At 41.7% G+C, this 24,403-nt stretch overlaps 1 protein-coding gene across 1 annotated transcript; it reads right to left on the bottom strand.

Moving 5' to 3' along the window:
- Positions 1-2,402: 2,402 nt before the first annotated feature.
- brwd3 (bromodomain and WD repeat domain containing 3) lies at positions 2,403-23,922 on the bottom strand. Its single transcript, XM_058087651.2, has 40 exons — positions 23,754-23,922; positions 23,528-23,586; positions 23,389-23,418; positions 23,148-23,207; positions 22,284-22,434; positions 22,101-22,199; positions 20,558-20,718; positions 19,403-19,624; positions 18,615-18,715; positions 18,467-18,537; positions 18,176-18,276; positions 18,048-18,088; positions 17,727-17,831; positions 17,482-17,632; positions 17,244-17,378; positions 17,043-17,171; positions 16,640-16,865; positions 16,422-16,562; positions 16,139-16,316; positions 15,969-16,062; positions 15,707-15,868; positions 14,394-14,467; positions 14,114-14,309; positions 13,767-13,877; positions 13,540-13,647; positions 13,165-13,289; positions 12,998-13,080; positions 12,807-12,918; positions 11,944-12,005; positions 11,655-11,810; positions 11,471-11,591; positions 11,278-11,403; positions 10,032-10,104; positions 9,900-9,953; positions 9,636-9,773; positions 9,405-9,557; positions 9,177-9,334; positions 8,217-8,305; positions 7,968-8,096; positions 2,403-4,148 (listed from the first exon to the last, which is right to left on the bottom strand). Exons 1-40 carry the CDS (start codon positions 23,785-23,787, stop codon positions 3,406-3,408), a joined length of 5,262 nt encoding a protein of 1,753 aa, XP_057943634.2. The 5' UTR covers positions 23,788-23,922; the 3' UTR covers positions 2,403-3,405.
- Between the last annotated feature and the right edge of the window lie 481 nt (positions 23,923-24,403).

Here is a 24,403-nt window from a genome sequence, read left to right as displayed (position 1 = left end):
CCCTTGGGAAAATACTCTGTGGTCTGACCAGACAAAAGTTTTTGGGAGGCTTGTGTCCCATTACATCTGCCGTAAAAGGCCCGCATTTCAGACCAACAGTAAAATATGGTGGTGGTAGTGTGATGGTCTGCTGCTTCAGGACAGGGAAGACTTGCTGTGATAAATGGAACCATGAATTTTGCTGTCTACCAAAGAAGCCTGAAGAAGAATGTCCAGCCATCTGTTGGTGACCTCAAGCTGAAACCAACTTGGGTTCTGTATCAGGACAATGATCCAAAACACACCAACAAGTCCACCTCTGAATGGCTCAAGAACAACAAAATGGAGACTTTGGAGTGGCCTAGTCAAAGTCCTGACCTGAATCCTATTGAGATGCTGTGGCATGACCTTAAAAAGGTGCTTCATGCTGGAAAACCCTCCAATGTGGCTGAATTCTGCAAAGAAAAGTGGGCCAAAATTCCTCCACTGTAAAAGACTAGTTAGTTAGTTGTCAATCACTTTTTCTCCCTTAAAAATGAAACATTTGATTTGTATTGAGTTGTGTTGTCATTGACTCATATTTAAATGTGTTTGATGATCAGTAAGTGTGACAAACATGCAAAAAAAAAAAAAATAAATCAGGACTGGGGCAAACACTTTCACAGAAAAACTAAGCGGATATTGTAATCAGCGACTCCGCAGCGACTTCACACTGACAGCCACGAGAGGGCGCTCTCGGCTCGTGTGCCAGTGTGTGTTACTCCTAGCACTCATGTACCACTGAAAATTCACAATGTAAACAACAACTTCCAAAGACAACTGCGAAAAAATGAACACAAATATGGAGGACCAAAACTGCCAAAATAATAAATAAATAAATAAATAAAAGTGGAAATAAAAACAAAAATGAAAAAAAAATAAAAAAATTAAATACAAAAAAATTAATATAAATGGAAATAAAAACAAAAATAAAAAAAATATATATAAATAAATAAAAGCAAAAATAAAAAACAAGATTCAAAAATTAAAAATAAATACAAAAATAAATGTAGAAACAAATACAAAAATAAATATATAAATAGAATTACATATCAATAAATAAATAAAAGCACTCTGCTCTCATATGTATTTATTTCATGCAGCAGACAATGTCCTATGGAGGACCAAAACTGCCAAAATAATAAATAAATAAATAAATAAAAGTGGAAATAAAAACAAAAATGAAAAAAAATGAAAAAATTAAATACAAAAAAATAAATATAAATGGAAATAAAAACAAAAATATATTTTTTAAAATTTTTGAATCTTGTTTTTTTATTTTTGTATTTATTTTTGCCTTTATTTATTTATTTATTTATTTATATATTTATTTTTTATTTCCATTTATATTTATTTTTTTGTATTTAATTTTTTGATTTTTTTTCATTTTTGTTGTTATTTTCACTTTTATTTATTTATTTATTATTTTGGCAGTTTTGGTCCTCATAGCAAATGAAAAATGAATACAAAATAAATACAGCAAAAATAAATACAAAAATAAAAAACAAGATTCAAAAATTAAAAAAAATATATTTTTTTTATTTATGTTAATTTTTTTGTATTTAATTTTGTGATTTTTTTTCATTTTTGTTTTTATTTCCACTTTTATTTATTTATTTATTTATTCATTATTTTGGCAGTTTTGGTCCTCCATACACAAACACCCCACCACAAAAAATATTGTATTACAAAATGTAAGTAAATTAGTTATGTCACGTTATTTAGGCTGTAGTTATTCTAATAACGTAGCACATATTCACGTCACGTTAACAGACGACTATTTAGCCCCCCCACGCATTTTTGGTTAGTGCGACTTCACTCCTTTGTGACTTATAGCCCGGAAAATACTTGAAAATCCTGACCCTGACCTGGCGAAAAGCAAGAAATTCATGGGGGCCCCCAGTGGCCTATAAACAAACACACCTCGCGGCTCGCGCTCATTGACAGACAACGCTGAAGGCCAATAGGGTCGTGCTGGGGCTCCCCAAGGGGGTTAGCTATGTTGTCGTTTCATCGTAAATACCCATTGTTGTCGTTGCTGTACATGTATTATATCACTTGGCACACCCTTAGTGGGGGCCCCAGGCAAATGTCTGGTTTGGCTGCACGTCCCGCCTCTGTATATTATAATAAAACAGTCCCAAGTCAGACATTTTGCAAATCAATCAAGATTTATGATGAAGTTAATATAATTTTAATCCAATAAACTGACTAAAATGTTAAGTCATTTGACAGCCCTAATCATTCAAACTATTCTATCAATATGTTATGGAGACACAAGGTCTGGAGCCTTGAGCAGTGTACCAAAACATGACTTTTTTGGGACCTTTTTGGAGCTAATTACCAAAAATTCTTAGTACACTAAGGTACAGAAAACAAAAGGGTCATTATAAGAACTTTGTATCTTTTATTTTTAAAAAAAAAAATCTAAACACTGCCTATAAAAGTCACAAAGTTGAGTTGTTCCAGCTACAGTTGAATGTTACATTTATGTGTGGACTAATGCAAAGCCAGACGCACTACATAAATGAAAATAATCCATCAAGTTCATGCTGTTTAAAGGTTGTTTAAAAATCAGCTGATTTGGGCACCCTGTAAACATTCACGGCCATATTGTGATTCCAGAAAAAAAAAAAAACCAACATGAGCATCTCAAACAACCTCACTTGTGAGTTGCATCCTGTTTTGCCTGTTAAGGAAAACCAATAATGAGAATGCGCTGGCACACAAAAATGTTCACCTTTCCTCCATTATCCTCATGACTAAGCTGCCGCATGGAAAAGATAAAAATGTGCAAAATATTTCACGGTCAATGCAAGTATGACACAATGGAAAAATAAATATCTCTGTGGAAGAGTCCCTTTCAGAGGAAGCCTACATGGAGGCATCCATCTTGGAAGTGTACAGACATTTTACAAAGAAAAAGAAAAAAAAAAACTATTAATGCCATTAAAGGGGAGCGAGGGGAAGATGGTATATTTACAAGTTCTTCTTGGTGCTAGTTTGTGTGTTGATGGCACGCCGAGAGGTGGAAGGAAGGAGAAAGCAGGAAGTGAAAACATTGTCACATACTAGCATGCATCATGTTTCTGCTCATGCCTGCTTCCTTTCTTTGGTGGCCCGGTGGAGAGAGAAGCAGCAGAAAGAAGGCTGGACTGTGAGGATGACAAGCAGAGGAAGAGCGGTACCAGTAAGGCCAAGGTGAAGGAGGAGGTCCGTGATGGCCAGCAGCTATCAGCCAGGGAGGCAAACACCCCGCCTGGGTAACATGTTAGCACCATTGAACAGTCTCAGATGGAAAACGTCATGGTTTATATTCCTATTCTATACACACCTGTACAAAAAGAAGATAAATCCCTGCAGTGTAGTTGAGTGTTTCTCTGAGGTTCAGTGGCTCCAACCCATGATGTGGCTGACGCGAGCTTTCTCCGTCATGCGACGTACCCGTCCTGAACGAGACCTGCCTAGGTTAAGGGGGTCCTCCTTGGATCCGTGACCATCGTCCTCCGACTCGTCCTGGTACACCACCGTCCTGCGGCCTCGGTTGCGAGTGTTCACCTGACGAGAGCTCCCTGAGGCTTTGGCAGAGGGCGGAGCCACGGTTGCTCCTGTTGTACTCTGCTCCTCCTCTTCTTCTTCTTCTTCTTCTTCTTCTTCCTCCTCATCTTCTTCATCTTCCTCTTGCTGATCTGGTTCGATATTTCCTACCTGTAGCAGATCCTCTTCTTCTTCCTCCTCTTCCTCCTCTTCTTCTTCTTCTTCTTCGTTCTCCTCTTCTTCCTGTACGGGCTGCTGCAATCTTGCTTTCTTCACGCCCATCGAGATGTCCTCTTCCGCTTTGTGTTTCCTCTTCCCTGAGACGACCATCTTGCCCTTTAGAGACAGACGCAGCGACAGGCACGGCGCTTTGCTGTAATCGTGATCTCCTCCTTCCATGTACTTCTCCCCCTCGCCGTCCGAGCTGCTCTCGCTGTCAGACGAAGATGAAGACGAGGACGATGATGACGACACAGAGGATGACGAGGACGATGAGCTGTTGGACCGGGACCCCTCCCCGTCGTCAGACTGAGGCCGGTCTGGGCCGCGGCGCCGCTCTGAGATGGTCATCTGCGGCAGCTTGAGCTTGAATCCTGATGCAGGTGTGGAAAGTTGACAACATTTGAAGCCTATTGGAGTGCGATACGCACGTATGACACACTAGAGTCGGGTTTTCCTTGGCAGAATTACACACAAAGCACCAGATCAAATGTCGAGTTGGGGCGGGAGCCAAGGAAAAAAAAACATCTCTCTTTTGTTCATTTTGTTTAAATGCTTAATTGATCATTTCTAGCCTCCATTATACTTAGCTGCCACTACATTTTACATAAGACCGATACATACTGTTGCTTACTATTGCTCTCCGGGTAACATCACTTAATCAGACACGACAAAATAAATAATAAAAGACAATATTCAAGTCTGTAACATTAGTATCATATCCTTTCATTCATTCATTTTCTACCGCTTATCCTCACGAGGGTCACGGGGGTGCTGGAGCCTATCCCAGCTGTCTTCGGGATAGAGGTGGGTTACACCCTGGAATGGTCGCCAGCCAATCACAGGGCACATACAGTGCATCCGGAAAGTATTCACAGCGCTTCACTTTTTCTACATTTTGTCATGTTACAGCCTCATTCCAAACTGTATTAAATTAATCTCTTACCTCAAAATTCTACACAAAATACTCCATTATGACAATGTGAAAAAGTTTTTTTTTTGACTTTTTTTGAATTTATTAAAAATAGAAAACAAAAAAATCCCATTTACATAAGTATTCACAGCCTTTGCCATGAAGCTGAAAATTGAGCTCAGGTGCATCTTTTTTCCACTGATCATCCTTGAGATCTTTCTACAACTTAATTGGAGTCCACCTGCAGTAAATTCAGTTGATTGGACATGATTTGGAAATATAATAACTGTCTATATAAGGTCCCACAGTTGACTGTGCATGTCAGAGCACAAACACCAAGCATGAAGTCAAAAGAACTGTCTGTAGACCTGCGAGACAGGATTGTCTTGAGGCACAAATCTGGGGAAGGATACAGAAACATTTCTGCTGCTTTGAAGGTCCCAATGAGCACAGTGGCCTCCATTATTCGTAAATGGAAGACGTTTGGAACCACCAGGACTCTTCCTAGAGCTGGCCGGCCTTCTAAACTGAGCGATCGGGGAAGAAGGGCCTTAGTCAGGGAGGTGACCAAGGCCCCGATGGTCACTATGTCAGAGCTCCAGCGTTCCTCTGTGGAGAGAGGAGAGCCTTCCAGAAGGACAACCATCTCTGCAGCAATCCACCAATCAGGCCTGTATGGTAGAGTGGCCAGACGAAAGCCACTCCTTAGTAAAAGGAACATGGCAGCCAGTCTGGAATTTGCCATAAAGCACCTGAATGACTCTCAGACCATGAGAAACAAAATTCTCTGGTCTGATGAGACAAAGATTGAACTCTTTGGTGTGAATGCCAGGCGCCATGTTTGGAGGAAACCAGGCACTTCTCATCACCAGGCCAATACCATCCCTACAGTGAAGCATGGTGGTGGCAGCATCATGCTGTGGGGATGTTTTTCAGCAGCAGGAACTGGCAGACTAGTCAGGATAGAAGGAAAATGAATGCAGCAATATATAGAGATATCCTGGATGAAAACCTGCTCCAGAGCGCTCTTGACCTCAGTAGACTGGTCATGTACCTTGACCATATAGACCAGGGGTGTCAAACTCATTCCGCATCGTGGGCCACATACGGCCTAGGGAGATGCCAAGTGGGCCGGACCATTAAAATTATACCATACTCTGCTATAAATAACCAAAACATCATGTCTTTCCTTTGTTTTGGTGTAAAGAAGCACAAGAACATTAGGAAAATATTGAAATTTAATGAACTATCCTTTTACAAAACATTTCATGAAACAGGTGACCAAGGCCCCGATGGTCACTCTGTCAGAGCTCCAGCGTTCCTCTGTGGAGAGAGGAGAGCCTTCCAGAAGGACAACCATCTCTGCAGCAATCCACCAATCAGGCCTGTATGGTAGAGTGGCCAGACGAAAGCCACTCCTTAGTAAAAGGAACATGGCAGCCCGTCTGGAATTTGCCAAAAAGCACCTGAATGACTCTCAGACCATGAGAAACAAAATTCTCTGGTCTGATGGCTTTCGTCTGAGGATTTGTGCCTCAAGACAATCCTGTCTTGCAGGTCTACAGACAGTTCTTTTGACTTCATGCTTGGTGTTTGTGCTCTGACATGCACAGTCAACTGTGGGACCTTATATAGACAGTTATTATATTTCCAAATCATGTCCAATCAACTGAATTTACTGCAGGTGGACTCCAATTAAGCTGTAGAAAGATCTCAAGGATGATCAGTGGAAAAAAGATGCACTTGAGCTCAATTTTGAGCTTCATGGCAAAGGCTGTGAATACTTATGTAAATGTGATTTTTTTGTTTTCTATTTTTAATAAATTCAAAAAAAGTCCAAAAAAAACTTTTTCACATTGTCATAATTGAGTATTTTGTGTAGAATTTTGAGGTAAGAGATTAATTTAATACAATTTGGAATGAGGCTGTAACATGACAAAATGTAGAAAAAGTGAAGCGCTGTGAATACTTTCCGGATGCACTGTATAGACAAACAACCATTCACACTCACATTCATACCTATGGACAATTTGGAGTCGCCAATTTTTGGAATGTGGGATGAACGGGGAGAACATGCAAACTCCACACAGAGATGGCCTAGGGTGGAATTGAACTTGAGTCTTCTCGCTGTGAGGCCTGCACACTAACCACTCGCCCGCCGTGCAGCCCGGTATCATAGTGAAAGTGAAAAACTTGTTTCGGGACACCCCCAATAAAAAAGAACACAGTGGACCAGGCCTATAAATCGTCAACATAAACTGAGCAGTTGAGCTTTGGGTTGACAAGAGAGGCCAACCTTCTTATAGGAAGGACCTCTTTGGGATACAAATTTTAGGTTGACAAAACCAGTCAACGTCGACTTAAGCAGGTGCTTGTTAGTGATAATAAGAACACTGTAGTAGTGGTACAACAATGCAACAGTTTTTCCTACAAGTTTATTCTAAGTTTATTTCAACCACTTTTTAGAAATAAGAATACGGAGGACTGGGACTACAAAAATGTCAACATAAATGGACTGGTTTTTTCATAAAAATGACGTCACATATTTGACTTCAACCATGTATGCTGACGTCGATTTAAGCGAGAATGCGTTGGTAGTAATAACAGAGCGGACCGGTACTACAACATGAAAAAACACACAGAAATTACCCATTTTGAGCCTATGGATATGAGAGTGGGTGGCACGGCGGTCTAGTGGTTAGTGCGCAGACCTCACAGCTAGGAGACCAGGGTTCATTCCAAAAACATGCTAGGTTAATTGGCGACTCCAAATTGTCCATAGGTATGAATGTGAGTGTGAATGGTTGTTTGTCTATATGTGCCCTGTGATTGGCTGGCGATCAGTCCAGAGTGTACCCCGCCTCTCGCCCGAAGACAGCTCGCGACCCTCGACCCTCGTGAGGAAAAAGCGGTAGAAAATGGATATGAGAGTTTGTCACCATCAAATTAATGGGTGTTTTTTTAGTAAGAGGAACCAGGACAACAAAACAAATCATCATAAAACGGACCCGTTTCATACAATGACCCCTTTACGGTGACTGAAACGGGCACTGTAAAGTAAGAAAAAGAACAAATAGACCTGAGACTACAACATGTCAACATAAACAGACCAGTTTGTCATATAAATTACCCTTTGGCTTTCAAATCTGAACTTTTTTTTTTACACAGCCACATGAGCTGGTGGCAGATAATTCAACTGATTTTACCCCGTTGTGATGCTATTATAATTAAATAGGTTTTTATTTTAAAAAGGGGAAAACAAACAAGAAGCTTCTTGTACCTGACTTCTTGGTGGGCTTTTTGCGATGACGCTTCTGGTTTCTGTTGTCGCTACTGGTCTCTGAACTGGGAGAAGAAGGCTGGACGTCGTCCTCCTCCTCCTCCTGTGCTACATTGCTGCTTTCCTGGGCTAAAGCAACAACACAATAGGATGACACGTCACTTACAAATGCAGTAGGACGCAATATTGGATAGCTCGTTGTTCCAAGAGGTGGTTTATAGTGAATCTAACAAATCACTGATCGCATACCCAGATGAGGTTTCTGCGAGCGATTCTTCACTGAGGACTGAGCTTTTTTGGGCTGCGACAGGGTTCCCGACTTGTGCTTCTTTTTGGAGCTGGAAACAGAAAGTGACATTTTGGTTTCTCTGGAACTCTTGGAAAACAAAATGCCCGACAGTCAAAGCCATCATTTTGGAAAACTTCATGTTTTTAAGTGACACAAAATGCACTACACACAAAATCAGTGATACTCCCACTCCAAAAAAACTGACACTTATGCAAGACTATCAATATTCAAATCAATAAAAATCTAAACTAGACGTTTTTTTAGCAGGCACTTTGAAAGTTGGACCAGTTTGTGTGTGTTAACATGTGCCAACTCTGAATAAAATGAGAAAAATGCCATTCATTCATTCATTTTCTACCGCTTATCCTCACAAGGGGTGCGGGGGTGCTGGAGCCTATCCTGGACTGGTCGCCAGCCAATCACAGGGCACATATAGACAAACAACCATTCACACTCACATTCATACCTATGGACAATTTGGAGTCGCCAATTAACCTAGAATGTTTTTGGAATGTTGGAGGAAACCGGAGTACCTGGAGAAAACCCACGCATACACAGGGGGAACATGCAGACTCCACACAGAGATGCCCGAGGGTGGAATTGACTCGCGTCTCCTAGCTGTGAGGACTGAGCGTTAACCACTCGTCCGCCATTTTGACCCGAATATGACAGTACTTTGTCTGGAAAAAAATGGTCTTTTATTTGGGGTGGAGATTTATATAAGCATGTGCCACCTGTAATTACTCAGATATTCATATTTCAAATGATGAATTTTATGGGACACACTGTGTATCTCAGAGTTGAGCACAACAGTTTCTGCAGGGCAGTTTGATGAGTTTTACAGTCTGCTGCGTGTTTGTTCCACATAGCCCGTAGCAGTCGTACTAAGAGCTCAGGTATTGTGGCGTGTAAGGTCATACCTCATAGTTGGTGAGCTGCCTCCATTGTGTAACCTATTTCTGTAACTCTCTCTTTGACGAGTTCGCCGTTCATTTTGAATGGCTGACTTGTAATCAGAAATGATGGCAATGATGTTCTTCTCAAAGAAGGCAGACAAGCTGAGGGTCATGGTGTAGATCTAAACAGAAAGCCGACAAAACATTCAGAAGAGACTTCATTCAGTTCAAATATTTTGTTTTCTATTTCACCTGGGACTTCTTGTTAGGTGTATATGCTTTGGAGTTACTGAAAATAAGGCGGACATCTTTGGCAAACTCTATCGGGTTCTCATAATTCCCGGCGACCAGTGTCTCCGACACAGTACCCAGATCCATGGGTGTGTCGATGATGTCTCGATAATCCTGAACAAAGGAGATCAGTAAAGCTCCAATTGTCATCATAGTGTGAAGACTCCAAGATGTTCTAGCTGATTAATTTACCGGATACTCAAAAAGATCCACTGGCTGTCTGAACGGCTGAGAATCGTGGGAGGAGATCATCTTACGCAGCAGTTCTCGACATTGACCTTGCCACATTGTCACATCTAAAACCACACCGCGCTTCTTTGAGTTGCTTTCCTGGAATTGAGAAAAAGCCGTGAGCATCCCTGGAAAGATTTCTCGAAATATAAATGCTGTTTTGAAGCATCCTGGCTGTGTAAGGATAAAGATGAATCATTGTGACCAGACACTGGTCTGTCTCACCCGGCGTCCTGTGGATGTCCCTGGGGTGTCGGAATCCACTTCCAGCTCTACATCCTGCAGAGGAGCATATAAAAGCAAAAATGACCATTTCTACAAAAAAAAATAGATGAATTCCTCCGGTTCATGTCTCACCTCATCTTCTCCACTGCTGACCTCAGACTTTAGTTTTTGATAAAGATTCAAGATGTCTGTGCAGCTCTGGTCTCTGAAACCAAACAAAGAGGAGAAATGTCTTGTTAACAGCCTCTATTTTTCTAAACAATAAAACAAGACAAAACTACACATGATCCACAATCCTTATGGACACAATTCTATTCACCTAAGCCTTCTGAAATGCTTAATTTACATAACATAACCAGCATATTAACCAACCTACAGCGACAATGTTATTGACAGAGCTAAAACTGAGGAACTACTTTTCTGGTGTAGTGACAGTGCCTCGCTCAGTGCCCACCAAGGTAAAAAAAAAAAAAAAAAAAGGTAATGAAAGCGACCGGACCTGCTACATTGACTTGAGTTTGGAAAAGTTAACGCTAGTTTATAAATCATGCATCGTATGTATATAGTAGAGGGTGGTGGCAATAAACCACACAAAGGCAGCGGCTCTCACAGACATGATTAGCAACAGCAAACATGCTTTCCATGCTGTTGTTGTTGATGGAAGAAGCGCTTGTGAAATAAATGCGCCCGGGGAAGAAGCTCTGGAGATGCTTAATGTAATGTAAATACAGTAAAGTCTCGTTATATCGATATTGTCGGGAGTCGGAAAAAATATCAATATAACCGGACTGTCGATATATCCGATCCTGCGCCGAACTGCATTAAAAGTGGGCAATAATGCACTCGACATTGTTTGCATTAAAAGTGGGCAATAATGCACTCGACATTGTTCTATAGTATAGAACAATGTCGAGCATGCTTTTGTATCGATATAAGCAGACCAAATTGGCTGGCGGGAGATGAAAAGGGCATCGTAGTAACCGGATTATCATAATAACCGGGTATCGTACTAACGGAACTAATTATATCATAAAAGACTAGAAATTTGCCGGGAAATGAAAATAGTATCGTAATAAGCAGTACTTCGATATAACCAATATCGATATAACGAGACTTTACTGTATCACGTTATCGTGAATGTGCCTGTTACTACATTGTCACAGCATGTAGTGGGGAGTTTTCTTTAGAGGGCTTAATAAGTGGAATAGGTGAATGCCCAGGCTATCTCAGGCTAGCAAGAAAAAAACGTTGTGACTGTCAGTCAGGCAGCTAAAATAAACAAACAATCTCAAGACTGACGGTGTAGAAGATGCAGAGTTGCCGATGGGCTAACTGTGTTTGCATTTGATTTCTACAAAAGCTAATGTAACCTCGTTACCCGATGTAGCGGAGGAGAACATCGGTCACCGCTTTGGCTGCTGCTACTATTGGGCTCTGGGGTTCGTTGAAAGTGCGGGCGTTGTGTTCAATGTAGCGCACCTCCCACATCAGAGCGGAGATGCGTCTGAAACAGAAAAGAGCAACAGCTTGTGTGTATTGGTGGATTCATTGCGTGTGTGTTGCTGCTCTACCTGTAGAAACGGTTCTCCAGGCGTTTGTGGATCGTACTGATGTCAGTGGGGTAAGCCACCACAGTGCAGTACAGAGGGTACTGTTGTAGATTTACAGGTGACGCAAAGGGCTTGGCTACATCTGTAAAACATACTAAATTGTTTTTCCTGCATCGTAGTTCTTGAAACTACTTGTGAGACTTGCCCAGTGTAAGCAGCTGATCGATGCCGTGGATGATCCTCTCACATTCTTCATCTGGCGTGTGAGCACCCCACTCTCCTTCCTGAGGCTTGTAGAGCAGAGCTTGGAGCTCCTCCTCTGCCACCCCCACGCCATCACCCACCTGGTCAGGTAATGCAGCTGAAAGCATAGCAAAAAAGGAACAAGACATCAATTCCATATTTTTGTCCATATAATGCAATTAACAGTAAACTTATATAGCAACAATACCAGTCAAAGATGTGACTAAATTCAAAAAGATATGACTACTGACCTTCCTCAGGAATAGGTTCCATGTCCCAAGGACTCAATTTCTCCTGTTCACCATTATCCCACCTGATAAAACAAAGTGTATGCCATCATACAGACAATAGACTTAACTGACTGGATTAAACTTTATTGAGACATGATTGTTTCACTGCAGAAATTGCTAAAGTGAAGTGTATGGGGCGTCCAAACGTTTTCCACCGAGGGTCACATCCTAAAAAATGAAAGGACGAGAGGGCCGCTTTTCAATATGCAAAGACATTCTTTACTTTTACATAAAATAACAGCCTGCATCACAGCTTAATGTTATCGGTGACAAAGGAAATTAGTATGTACTGTTTCTCTTTAAGGCTGCACGGCGGTCATGTGGTTAGACCTCACAGCCAGGAGACCGGGGTTCAATTCCACCCTTGGCCATCTCTGTGTGGAGTTTGCATGTTCTCCCCGTGCATGCGTGGGTTTTCTCCGGGTACTCCGGTTTCCTCCCACATTCCAAAAACATGCTAGGTTAATTGGTGACTCCAAATTGTCCATAGGTATGAATGTGAGTGTGAATGGTTGTTTGTCTATATGTAACCTGTGATTGGCTGGCGACCAGTCCAGGGTGTACCCCGCCTCTCGCCTGAAGACAGCTGGGATAGGCTCCAGCACCACCCGTGACCCTCGTGAGGATAAGCGGTAGAAAATGAATTAATGAATGTTTCTCTTTACCCTACTCTTCTTTATTGTTTTTTTTCCATTCCATTTTCTTCTGTTTATGTTTTAAAACATTTAAAAAAAAAAAACATATTTTAGTGTTTGTTTTGAGGACCAATTAAAAAAAAAGCCGCAAGTCGTGAATGGCTCCCGGGCCGCACATTGGACACCTACTTGACTGCAAAGCACTGAAACAGGCTGTCTGGATATTCCAGCTGCAAAGGCTCTTGATCTTCCACCAAGCCAAACCACCAGGCGTCATCAATGATGCTGCGGAATCGCATACCTGTATGATGAGGAGTGGAAGAAAGGACAGCACCCTCTCAATGTAAATTAGCTTGCCCAACAACTGCAGATTTCCTTACCTGGTTGCCAGTTGTGCTCTTTAGCCTCATTGTAAAACTGTTGCAGTACCAGGAAGTCTATGACATCAGGCATGTCATGGTACCTTTAAATGGAGAGGGGAAAGGTGCGTGAGCAAATTGAATTGAATAGTGTGAATTTTTTATTTTTACTGTCTATTCATGCTTACTTCAAGGAGAATGATTCGTTGGTCATCTTCCCTGAGACAGGGTCCAAAAATGCCAGTTTTAGACAGCAGAGAGTGGGAGGTCCCACTTCATACTTAATTCCAACCACCTTCACTGATTCCTGGTCCTGTGTTGGACCGGTAGAAAGAACAAGAAACTAATTATTTGGCAAATATTCTTAGAAAAAACAAACCAAAAAAAAATCAAAGATGTCTCACAATTAACTATTTTGCACATGAGTCCGCCCTATGTGTTTGGATTCGTGTAAGCGAATAAAACGTGTAAAGCGTATAAAGCGTGTAGAACAATTCAGCCCCTCCTAAAAAGTACTGAAAATGTGAGAACACAATGTTATTTCATGAAATGAAGGGTCTCACCCTGAGGTTGAGTTTGTTCCATGGTTGCTTCTGAGGGTTGATGCTGTAGGCTTTGGCCCTGCGGACCGCTCGGACGTAGGCCTGATGGCCCTGCTTGAAGTAGATGAGCTGGACGAAAAAAGCTCACGCCGTTAATAACAACACCAAAAGTAGATTTACAGTTGACGTATAGGCATACTGCAGATAACGACAGACACAATATTGACTGTGACAGTTCAGTTTTTTACCTCATCTCCCATTTGTGGGACAAAAGGAGAGCGATGTGGGATGGTCTCCATGATCCATGAAGTTGGAAGCCACGCCTCCGCGTCAAGTCCACCCAGAGACGTTGTGGGTTTCTGAGCATAGAAACAGTGTTTTCGTACACAACTTTTACTTTGTACATAAAATGTTTATTTCTCTCAATTGGACTCATTTGACTCAATCTGTGTTTGCGTTTCCGCTTTGCAGAGATAATCCATCCACCTCACAAGTGTGATATATCACGATGCTGACTACACAGGTGTGCCGAAGGCTGGCCACAACATAAGAACACTTAAAAAAAAAAATTAATGCCAAAGATGCTGCAACTAACCTGTTTGGTCTCTTTCGGCTTTTTCTTTTTCTCCTCTCTTTCCTTTTTCTCATCTTTTGCCTTGTCATCACCTTCCTCCTCTTCCTCAGAACTGCTGTAACATGAGGGCTGGACGAGCCTCCTGCTTGATCGTTTCGGGGGCTGCAGGTTGATCCCTGCATCGGCAGTCCAATCTGAGTACTCGCTGGAGGAGTCACTAAGAATATAAAGAGCAGAGCGGTGTTCGTTCCGTCTTAAACAAGAACTGCATTAGCAGTGCTCAGTCGAAGGAGACCCTCACCTGGAGCTACTTTCGCTTTGCCACCGAGCTTCACTGTCAGAGGAAGCATCGCTGGCCACTGCTTGGTCTGCTGCCTGGCAACATAAGAGACAAAAGGCATTGGTCATGATTTGTTCATAACTTTTGTTCAGAAAAAAAAGTTTAAAATAAGTACAGTAAAGTCTCGTTATATCGATATCGGTTATATCGAAGTACTGCTTATTACGATACTATTTTCATTTCCCGGCAAATTTCTAGTCTTTTATGATATAATTAGTTCCGTTAGTACGATACCCGGTTATTATGATAATCCAGTTACTACGATGCCCTTTTCATCTCCCGCCAGCCAATTTGGTCTGCTTATATCGATACAAAAGCAGCTTAAATCAATCTTTGCTTAAGGATTTCAATACCAAAAAAAGAACACGGCGAACGGCTGCTTCCAGTCAACTTTATTTTTCACACTTCCACCACCAGAGCACAGCACACACACTGATTCCCGCACTTCCTGGTTCACAGGTCATGCTCAACCCGCCCCACATAGCTGGCCAAACACATGCCTGCAACAGAAGAACCAACTGACATAGCATACACACCTATTCCAACGAAGACACAAGCGTACAAATACATGTATTTAATTGTGTTGTATTCAGATATCTTTTTATCGCTTATAATAATCACTGTTTTTCATATGTACATGCTGGCATTCGTGGTTTCTCTCGTGTGTATAGATTCTATACACACGAGAGAAACCACGAACGCAGTTGGTTCTTCTGTTGCAGGCATGTGTTTGGCCAGCGATGTGGGGCAGGTTGAGCATGACCTGTGAACCAGGAAGTGCGGGAATCGGTGTGTGTGCTGCGCTCTGGTGGTGGAAGTGTCAAAAATAAAGTTGACTGGAAGCAGCCGTTCGCCGTGTTCTTTTTTGGTATCGAAATCCTTAAGCAAAGATTGATTTAAGCTGCATTATTGCCCACTTTTAATGCAGTTCGGCGCAGGATCGGATATATCGACAGTCCGGTTATATCGATATTTTTTCCGACTCCCGACAATATCGCTATAACGAGACTTTACTGTATAGCACTCTTTGTACAACATACATTGTCTATTGGAGTATGTCTTATTTTACACAGTGTATTTGTAAAATGCAAAAGATTACAGTACCATTGTCTTATAAGGGAAATAATCTTAATTGTCAACATGAATGTAGTTATAGTAAGTGCTAAGTATTTGCACGTTTTTAAATTTTATGTTGAGCACAAACTTAAGAATATTAATGATTAGAATTTTAAATTTTCCTTGGTGAATTTTTAAATGCTTAATTTGGAACCTACGTCTCTCTCACTGTCGGAGTCTACATGGCTGTCAGAAATACGTTCACGGCCACTCCTGTTCTGTGGATGGCGGATTTGAGCTGAGCGAGTCTGATATGTGTGGTGCTTCGGCTTTTTCTTTGTCGGCCGCAGGGAGCGCAGCCGTGTTGTCAAGGGCTGCGTCTACAAAGTGCAGAGAGAGAAGACATAACAAGACGGGGGGGACAACAAGTGTTTAGGTTTAAAAAAAAATAATAAAAAGTGATTGGGCAGGCACACAAACCTTGGGTGGACAAGATACTGTTTTTTTCCTCCTCTCTGCGTTGTACAAAAAACATTCCATGTCACTCTTGGCTTGTCTGCTTTCCTCCGTAACTCTACAGAAACAAGACAGTAACATCCATAAATCCTAACTCGAGTACAGTGCCCATACAGGCTAAGATGTGGTCTTACTTGAATATTCCTTGTGGCACCTCGTTGACCACGACCCTGCGGCTCCAGGCCAGCAGGTCTCGCTCGGTGGCCACTTGACTCCGCAGGGAATTATGCTGCATTTGCCACACGCCATCCACCTGCCCACTCCGGCGAGGACCCACAGTTGGAGAGGAGGCAACCACCTCTATTGCATCACCTGCAAAATAGAAATTGAGAGAGCTTGTTATGAGTTACTTCATGTATTGATATGCAAAATGTGGTAAATAGAGTCAATAATGCAAACCCAGTAAGCACAACGTACCCTCTGCTTCATCAGCCTGCCGTTCTGCATTCTGACGCTCATCCTGCTCGTTCTGCAACTGTCTGATGAGATTGTCCAAAATGTTTTCCCCATTTTCTGCAGTTTGTTGGCCGAGAACCTGCTCAACCAACTCCCCCTCACCTTGGAGAAGAGCTTCTGTCAGTTGTATTCTCTGAGCAAGTGTGACAATGGTCGGAAATCAAGAAAGCGAGTTTTACTGTTAGCCATGTATCCAAGTTGAGGTATAAGCTGATCGTCCTTGCAGGTTTCTCTTCCAGGCACCAGGCGCTGATAGCGTGTAGGGTGGGGATTCCCATCGACATCCACCAGGAAGGGCGGAGGCATGAGGTGGGGGGCCTGCTGCGTCTGCTCATCCAGGACGTAGTTGTTGGAGTCACGGATAAGAGGCCGGTAATCCGTGTGGAAGAACATCTGTTCGGGAATCTAGGGAATATAAAGACGTAGTTTGTTACTTGGGTGGTGTATAATATTTTTAAAAAGCTGCTCAATCCTTCAAATCTTGTTATTTAAGAATCACGTGGAAAAACATGTATTCTAACCGCATTTTCAACTGGTGGGGGTGTGAATGTTTAGCAATGAAGCAACAATATGTTCCGGTACCTTCTCATATGGAGTGCTACAACCGAAGCCGAGGATGAGTAAATGGCCGTGTGAGTCAGTGCAGGCAAAATGCTGCCCATCGGCTGAGAATTTGCAATCATAAATAGCTCCATGACCTTGGCCTTCAATCTGCAAAACAAACAAAAAAGCTCTAAAGCAGCAGCATTCAACAGGAATTCAAGATAATTGTTGCTTGCTTACCATGTTGAAGAAGTTGCGAATCTTAACTCCCTTGGTCACATCCCAGATATAAACGTTTCCATCATGGCCAGCTGACAACATGATGCGGGAGTCAAATGGATGCGCCTCTAGCACAAACACCTCATCATCGTGACCCTTAAAACGGAGCGAGCAATGAGATTCAGATGATATATCGCGGATGTCTACACCATTTTTCTGATGTGAATACTTTGTGAAAATGTCCACTTGTACCACTCACGGATAAAACATGCAGCAGCTCTCCGGTAGTTGTGTTCCACACTTTGAGCTGATAGTTTGACACCGCTGTGATGAGAACCTGGTCTGTGCGGTCCCAAGCGACCATTGTCACCACCAGCTTGATTTTATCGTCTCCATTGACGACAGAACTCCTGAAGGAAAAGGATCACATCCGCTTCAGCACAGGGAGTGAAACATAGTTCCATCATAACATCGCAGGCACAGTCACTTCCCACTATATTTTACCCTGGAAGCCTGGTAGCCATGTCCAAAGCGATGCTCTTCCATTCTTGTTGTTGGTAATGCCAGATCCTGGCTGTGCCATCACGACTGCCACTCACAAACCTGAGACTGCATATATCAACAAATTAGATCAAGCCCAAACTTTGTCCACAGTAGGTTGCAAACTGAAAAAGCAGAGGCAGGGGGCACTTAGATATATAAGTTTGCGTTATGTATGTAATAAAGAATGAGCCACAAATAGCCCCCGAGGCTGCACTTTCCACTGCATGAAAACAAAAAAAAAAGAAGACTTATTCGCTTTTAGAAACAGCACAAAAAACATACCTGTCACTGGTACTGCAAAACTGGACAACCACAACTTTATCCTACAAAACCACAAAGGAGACATGTTAACATTCACAGGTGCCTTCCAAAATAAGGTCCATGGATGAGTTGGCAATGGTGTTTCTCACTGTATGAGCATCCAACTCTGACACCTTCATTGGAGTTTCAGCACCAAGGTAGTACACCCTGACCATGTGATCGCTACCACCCGTCGCCATGAACATTCCACCTATCAACATAATAATAATCAAAACGTATTCGATTTCTATAGTGCCTAGAGCCTTGAAAAAGACATCCAAAGTGCTTCACAATGAAGTGAACCCATTATTCATTCACTCCTCAGTCACACACTGGTGGTAGTAATTTAAATATGTAGCCTCAGCTGGCTTGGGGTCTGACAGAAACGACAGTACACTTACCAGAACTGAAGGAGGAAGTGGAGACCTGCACACCTGGACGTGATCGCTCAACAAATTTGACAGGCTGATCACTGTGTAAAAAGGAACAGTCGTTATAGTTAAACACTTGTAACGGTAAACGGATCAGAAGTGCTTACGTGATACTTACTCAAATTTCATGCTAAGAGAGTACCACTTCCAGAAGCACACCATGCCATCTGCACCTGTAGAGGCCAGGTATCGTGTCGTTCCCTTGGCAGAAGGACAGAACTGAAGGAAAGAGGAGGATAGTGTTGGTCTTTGGTTGTACAGTAAAGTCTCGTTATATCGATATTCTCGGGAGTCGGAAAAAATACCGATATAACCGGACTATCCATATATCCGATCCTGCGCCGAACTGCATTAAAAGTGGGCGGATCTTTGATATGGCATGTAATTTTCTCCTTGAGTTCATGGATTGCGTATCTAGCATGCTTTTGTACTACAATAAATTTTGTACTACAGTAAATAAAAATAAACTTAAGCTGTAGTGATTACCGGGAAATAATTCACCCCGGAACTATCGATAGGGAAGGTGTTGCCACCCGGAGGGGTAGGCGCGAGGGACGGGTGTTTTCCGCTGGTGGTGGAAGTGTGAAAAATAAAGTTGACTGGAAGCAGCCGTTCGCCGTGTTCTTTTTTGGTATTGAAATCCTTAAGCAAAGATTGATTTAAGCTGCTTTTGTATCGATATAAGCAGACCAAATTGGCTGGCGGGAGATGAAAAGGGCATCCTAGTAACCGGATTATCATAATAACCGTGTATCGTACTAACGGAGCTCATTATATCATAAAAGACTAGAAATTTGCCGGGAAATGAAAATAGTATCGTAATAAGTAGTAATTCGTTTTAACCGATATCGATATAACGAGACTTTACTATATTTCATGATCTGATGTGTTCAATTTTAAAGCCACCTGAATGGATGTGATGGAGGCAGCGTGCGCTTGAAGCACCGTAATGGGCGCACAGGTCCGCAGGCACCACACTCGGATGATTTTGTCACAGCTGGCCGAGGCAATGAGTGTGTTCTCGTAGTTGACAGCCATATCGCAGATCTCTGCTGAGTGGCCGCGGAGCGTTGAAAGAAGTCGCCCGTCATCTGTGGCCCAGATTTTTACAAGGCAGTCATCTGAGCCCTACAGAGACATGACAAGAAGAGCAAGGAACGTCACCACTTCAGAAGAGAGATCCATCTTTTCAGTCGACATCTGACAGTCATGAATGAGTCAGAATTTGGACTCAGGACTCATGTGTGCAGGTGTCTGTTAAGCTGTTACCACTAGCTAAATTAAAAAAAAAGAAGACTAAAAAACATTAATTGTATTTCTACAAATGTATTTGCTCCTTGGGAAGAGCATCAGAGCTGGTCCTTGCCTCAAATCAACCCTACTTTCCTCTTCCTGCTTGAACTGCTTCATAGGCTTGACAAAACTGACTCACCGGTACTCAACAATCTTTAATCACTTGTGGGTGCTCAAAAAACACGAGCACTCACTGTGTGAGTCACGAGGGAATCATCATCAGCTGCACAATTGCATGAGTTTGTTTTCCTGAATACCACAAGTTGGTCAAGCTTGGACAGGCTTTATTTTTTTAAATAGAGAAAAGGGTCAATTTTGGCAGTTTCTTGGCAGTTATTTTATTATAAAAAATTTACCGTTAAATCTTATTGTAATGTTGCAGTAGTGTTTGGATTGTTATTTGCATTTCGTTTTTAGAGGGTTTTATTTTCCAAAATATTTCGCACATAATTGTGTTCAAATTTTGCACTGTTCTTTAATTTCGTTGCAGTATTGTTTTGGCTATTTTCATGTCGTTGTTATATGTGAAGAGGTTTCGTTTGAAAGTACAGAAGTTTAGACAAAAGACTTACTGTGCATATGTGAAATTCTGCACATTCCCTGATGAGTGACTCAGTGAACAGGCTCTTCATTGATTAACTCATTGGAACTTAGTAAAAACTCTAAACTCTAGTAAAGGAATCCAGTTTCCTATTACTAGAATCTGGTACTGAGATTTAGGTTTGTTTTTAAACATTTTGAGTGAGTGGGCCATCAATCATTCCTCACCGTAAATATTCGACGGCCGGTGCGGTCAAAGGCGACGCAGAAAACTGAAGAAAGGTGGCCAAGGATACGTTTGTGTATCTTCATGTGTTGGTAGGAGGAACATGGCAGGACCTGGCCAAAACGAACGGCACCAGTGGTCTGACGAGCACCCATGATGGACACTTCAAGCAAAGACAACAAAAGATTAATTGCACTAAGAAACTCAGACAACGGACAGAAAAAAAGTAAGATTTTTACATTCTTATGTTCTCCCAAATTATCCATGATGTACAGCACATTGTTTCAGGGCTGCGGGTTGTTAAAAGTGCATTGTAAATAAAGTTGGGAGTGTACTATTAGGAATGCTCCAATCAGGTTTTATGCTGCCAAATCTGATACCAATCACCCATGAGTGACGTTAGCTGATAATGTGCATTTTTCAATTTATTTATAATGTGTGCTATTGGTGAGGGGCGCCATTAGACAATTTTAAGGGACTCTAATTATTTTTTAAAAATTATGTTTTAGCATTTTAACCTTTTCTTTTTTTGGCTTTTATTTATTTGAAACAACTTTTATGCTATTTGACATGGAAAATAAACTGTTCAATAAATTTTTACCTCAAGACAACACAATCATCCATCCATTCTCTATGCCGCTTATCCTCATTAGGGGGTCTATGGGGGTCTTTGGGGCGAGAGGCGGGGTACACCCTGGACTGGTCGCCAGCCAATGGCAGGGCACATATAGACAAACAACCATTCACACTCACATTCATACCTATGGACAATTTTGAGTCATCAATTAACCTAACATGCGTGTTTTTTAGAATGTCGGGGGAAACCAGAGTACCCGAAAAAAAACAGAGAACATGCAAACTCCACACAGAGATGACCAAGCGGAGAATCAAACCCAGGTCTTCCCGAACTCCTGACTGTGCGGCCCCTGTGCTAACCACTCGTCCATGACACAATCAATAGACTAAAATCATACAAATAAATATCTTTATTAAACAAAAGTCTGTCCTGATCGACTTGAAACTAAATTCACTGTCAAGGTTGCAGGAGTCTCTAACTTCCATCACCATAAGAACTGTCAACTATTTGTGTTTTATTTATGACTGGCAACATTTCAATTGTACACTACTTTATTTACCAAGGAGATCTTCACTCAAACAATGTGGCCATCATTTTTATGTTATTTTGCGCTCGTTTGTAATTATATAAAAAGGCATGAAGTCTGAATTCAACAGAACTAAGACTTCAAGCAAATATTCTTAGACCCTTTGTGAGCTACTCAAAATCAGCTAGTGAGATAGAAGACCACTGTGATAGTATCATCATCATAAGTCAGGACACGCTATGTGTTTATGTTCTTTAGACAACCACACACAAATAGCCTTTTGAGGACAATACAAAAAGCATCCTTTTTGTTGGCAGCCCTGTTATTGATCGGTGGCCGATCGATCAAAGCATCCCTACTGACTACCCATAGAGTGTTCCAAAGCGGGCAGATGATATATAAAAAAAATTGAAGCAGAAACGCAAAGCTTTGCTTTACATACCAACATTGGTAGAATAACCATTGGTGACTGGGGGTTCCGGGGGACGTCCCCTGTGTAGTGCAGCAACAGCTGAACCACTGCATACTTGGTGACTACAACCTAAATTGAACAAGCAATGGGCGGTAAAAAAAAATGACAATGTGAACGTGAAAAGGTGTATAAATTCACAATAATAAGCATTACTTTTGGTGGTACGAAGCAAAGACTGTCTTCCCAGGCCCAAAAGTGTTTGGACTCCTGGAACACTAGGAGGGATCTCCTTCTCTACAAGTGGGCCTATACGTTTACAAAGACGAAGAAGATAGTCGGCAGGAATGTGTGCATTCAAAACCACCTGCAAGACACACAGAAAAGGGCAGGAAGCACACCGTAAGAAAACAAAGCCAGAATTTACTTAAATATGCCACAAAAAACAATTTGCAAATTGGTTATATAAATAATTTATTTTGCTTGCTACGTCATGCTTTTTAAACCCCTTTCAGGAGAATGCCCTGATTACATTTTTTTGCCCCAAAAAATGGACTTGAAAGAAATATTTTATTCAGGATCCAATGTAGTACATAATTTACAATAAACCGAAAATACTACAAACTGACTCATAAACTCACAGAATTGGAATATATTAGATCATGATTCATAATTACCATCATATACCGGATTGCTATTGAGTCATAGCATGTCTAATATAGCTTTTATAATTTCTTCTCTATTTTATCCCATAGCCCTGGATACAACTGTAATTCGTCACTGCTCGTCTTCCGTTGCCTGTTAAAAACAGGAAATTCATTGGCTCTGAGAGAGGACTGGCACCTCAGCTCAACCAATCACAATCTCTCAAATGAGTATTTCCCCTCCCCCTTCTTCGCACAATCACAAACCATGTCCATGGATATTTATACTCTAATAAATGTTAAAAAATCAAATAATGGTGAAAACTTTACCGCTGTATTACACCTGAATGGGCGAATAAATTACACCATCAAGTGGCAGTTGTCGATTAAATTAAACATTCAAGGTGATTAAATAGTAAACTGAATTGTCACTCACCCAATCTTGGAAGGTCCGTTTATATTTATTTCCGCCCCAACTCCATCGTTGTGGGATCAACTAAAGTTAAAAACAAGTAATTAGTAGCAGCGCGAAAACAATGTCAGCTCGCCTCGGCTATTTGCTCTTTTTGTTGAGCTCTGGATGAAATAGCTGAACTATGACCCAGAAATTGAGCAGATAGGATGCGATGCAGTGAGAGCCCGCATGAGAATAAAAGGCAGAAAGTTGCTGAACCTACCTCATACTCCTCCAGCTCCTCGACCAGAACCTAACAACACACACGGACTCAGCGTTAGCGCCTAGCGTGTGGCTAGCTCTTTTTAATCGGACAGCCACACACCCGTTAAAGGTAAATATCGTGTTTATTGTCGAGTTACCTGTGCTGCTTTTTGACAAGGTCCAGACTGCAGAAACCTGGCAATTAGGTAATATAGTTCTGAAACGAGAGAGGGGTGTGCGTTAGCCTGTGTTGTTACCGTTGAGCTAATGCTAACTATGCTAACGCTCACACTCGGTTACTTTGGTCGCTAACTGACACTCAAATGTAAACCGTGTAAATGTCGAATGTGTTGTAGTCGGTGGGATAAACCCGGTCGCACTCACCGCATTCAATTTGTGAGAACTGTTCTCTTGCCATGACTTAATAGGACAGGCGGCATTAAGACAAACTGATGTTTTGGCTCGCTCGTTAGCCGCCGGCTAGCTAGTAGCTAGTCGTGTGTAGCTAAAGGGGCTAACGTTAGTGACTGGCCTCCTATCCCAAGTTGGTCGCTGGCCACACGGCCCTTTGTGCTAGCGCCCTCTAGCGAAAAGACAGCGACATCGGACGTCTTGTTTCCCTTTGAAGAACGAAAACATCAAACTCACTCCAGCTCCATCTCAATAATTTCGAACATATTTTCAAAACTTAGACAGATGTACCAACTCCAGCTTGCAGCCCATATTATACATTACCAATACAATAATAAAGAAATGAAAAATAATAAATATTGCTTTAAGCCGATCAATAATTCTGTCAGTTTTTAAGGCACACACTGGGTCAAAGGTGTTCAAAGTATCCCTGTGGGCCATTTTCGACACAAAGCCCATTCTTTATTAAATATAAATGCAACACTTGTTTTTTTCTCTCATTTATAATTAACTTCACAGAGGTGGCATATCGAGATGTTAATATTATGATAATGCTCATAATATCAATAAAATAGCAGCACTCAAAATAAAGTCAAACCTATAGCATGCTTGCTAACCCTTGG

This window comes from Doryrhamphus excisus, linkage group LG21 (genome assembly GCF_037039965.1).
Source record: "Doryrhamphus excisus strain RoL-2023G ecotype Guam linkage group LG21, RoL_Dexc_Guam_v1.1, whole genome shotgun sequence".
Lineage (NCBI taxonomy): Eukaryota > Metazoa > Chordata > Actinopteri > Syngnathiformes > Syngnathidae > Doryrhamphus > Doryrhamphus excisus.
The sequence above is the reverse complement of the archived record's forward strand: the minus strand, read 5'-3'. Positions and strand labels throughout refer to the sequence as shown.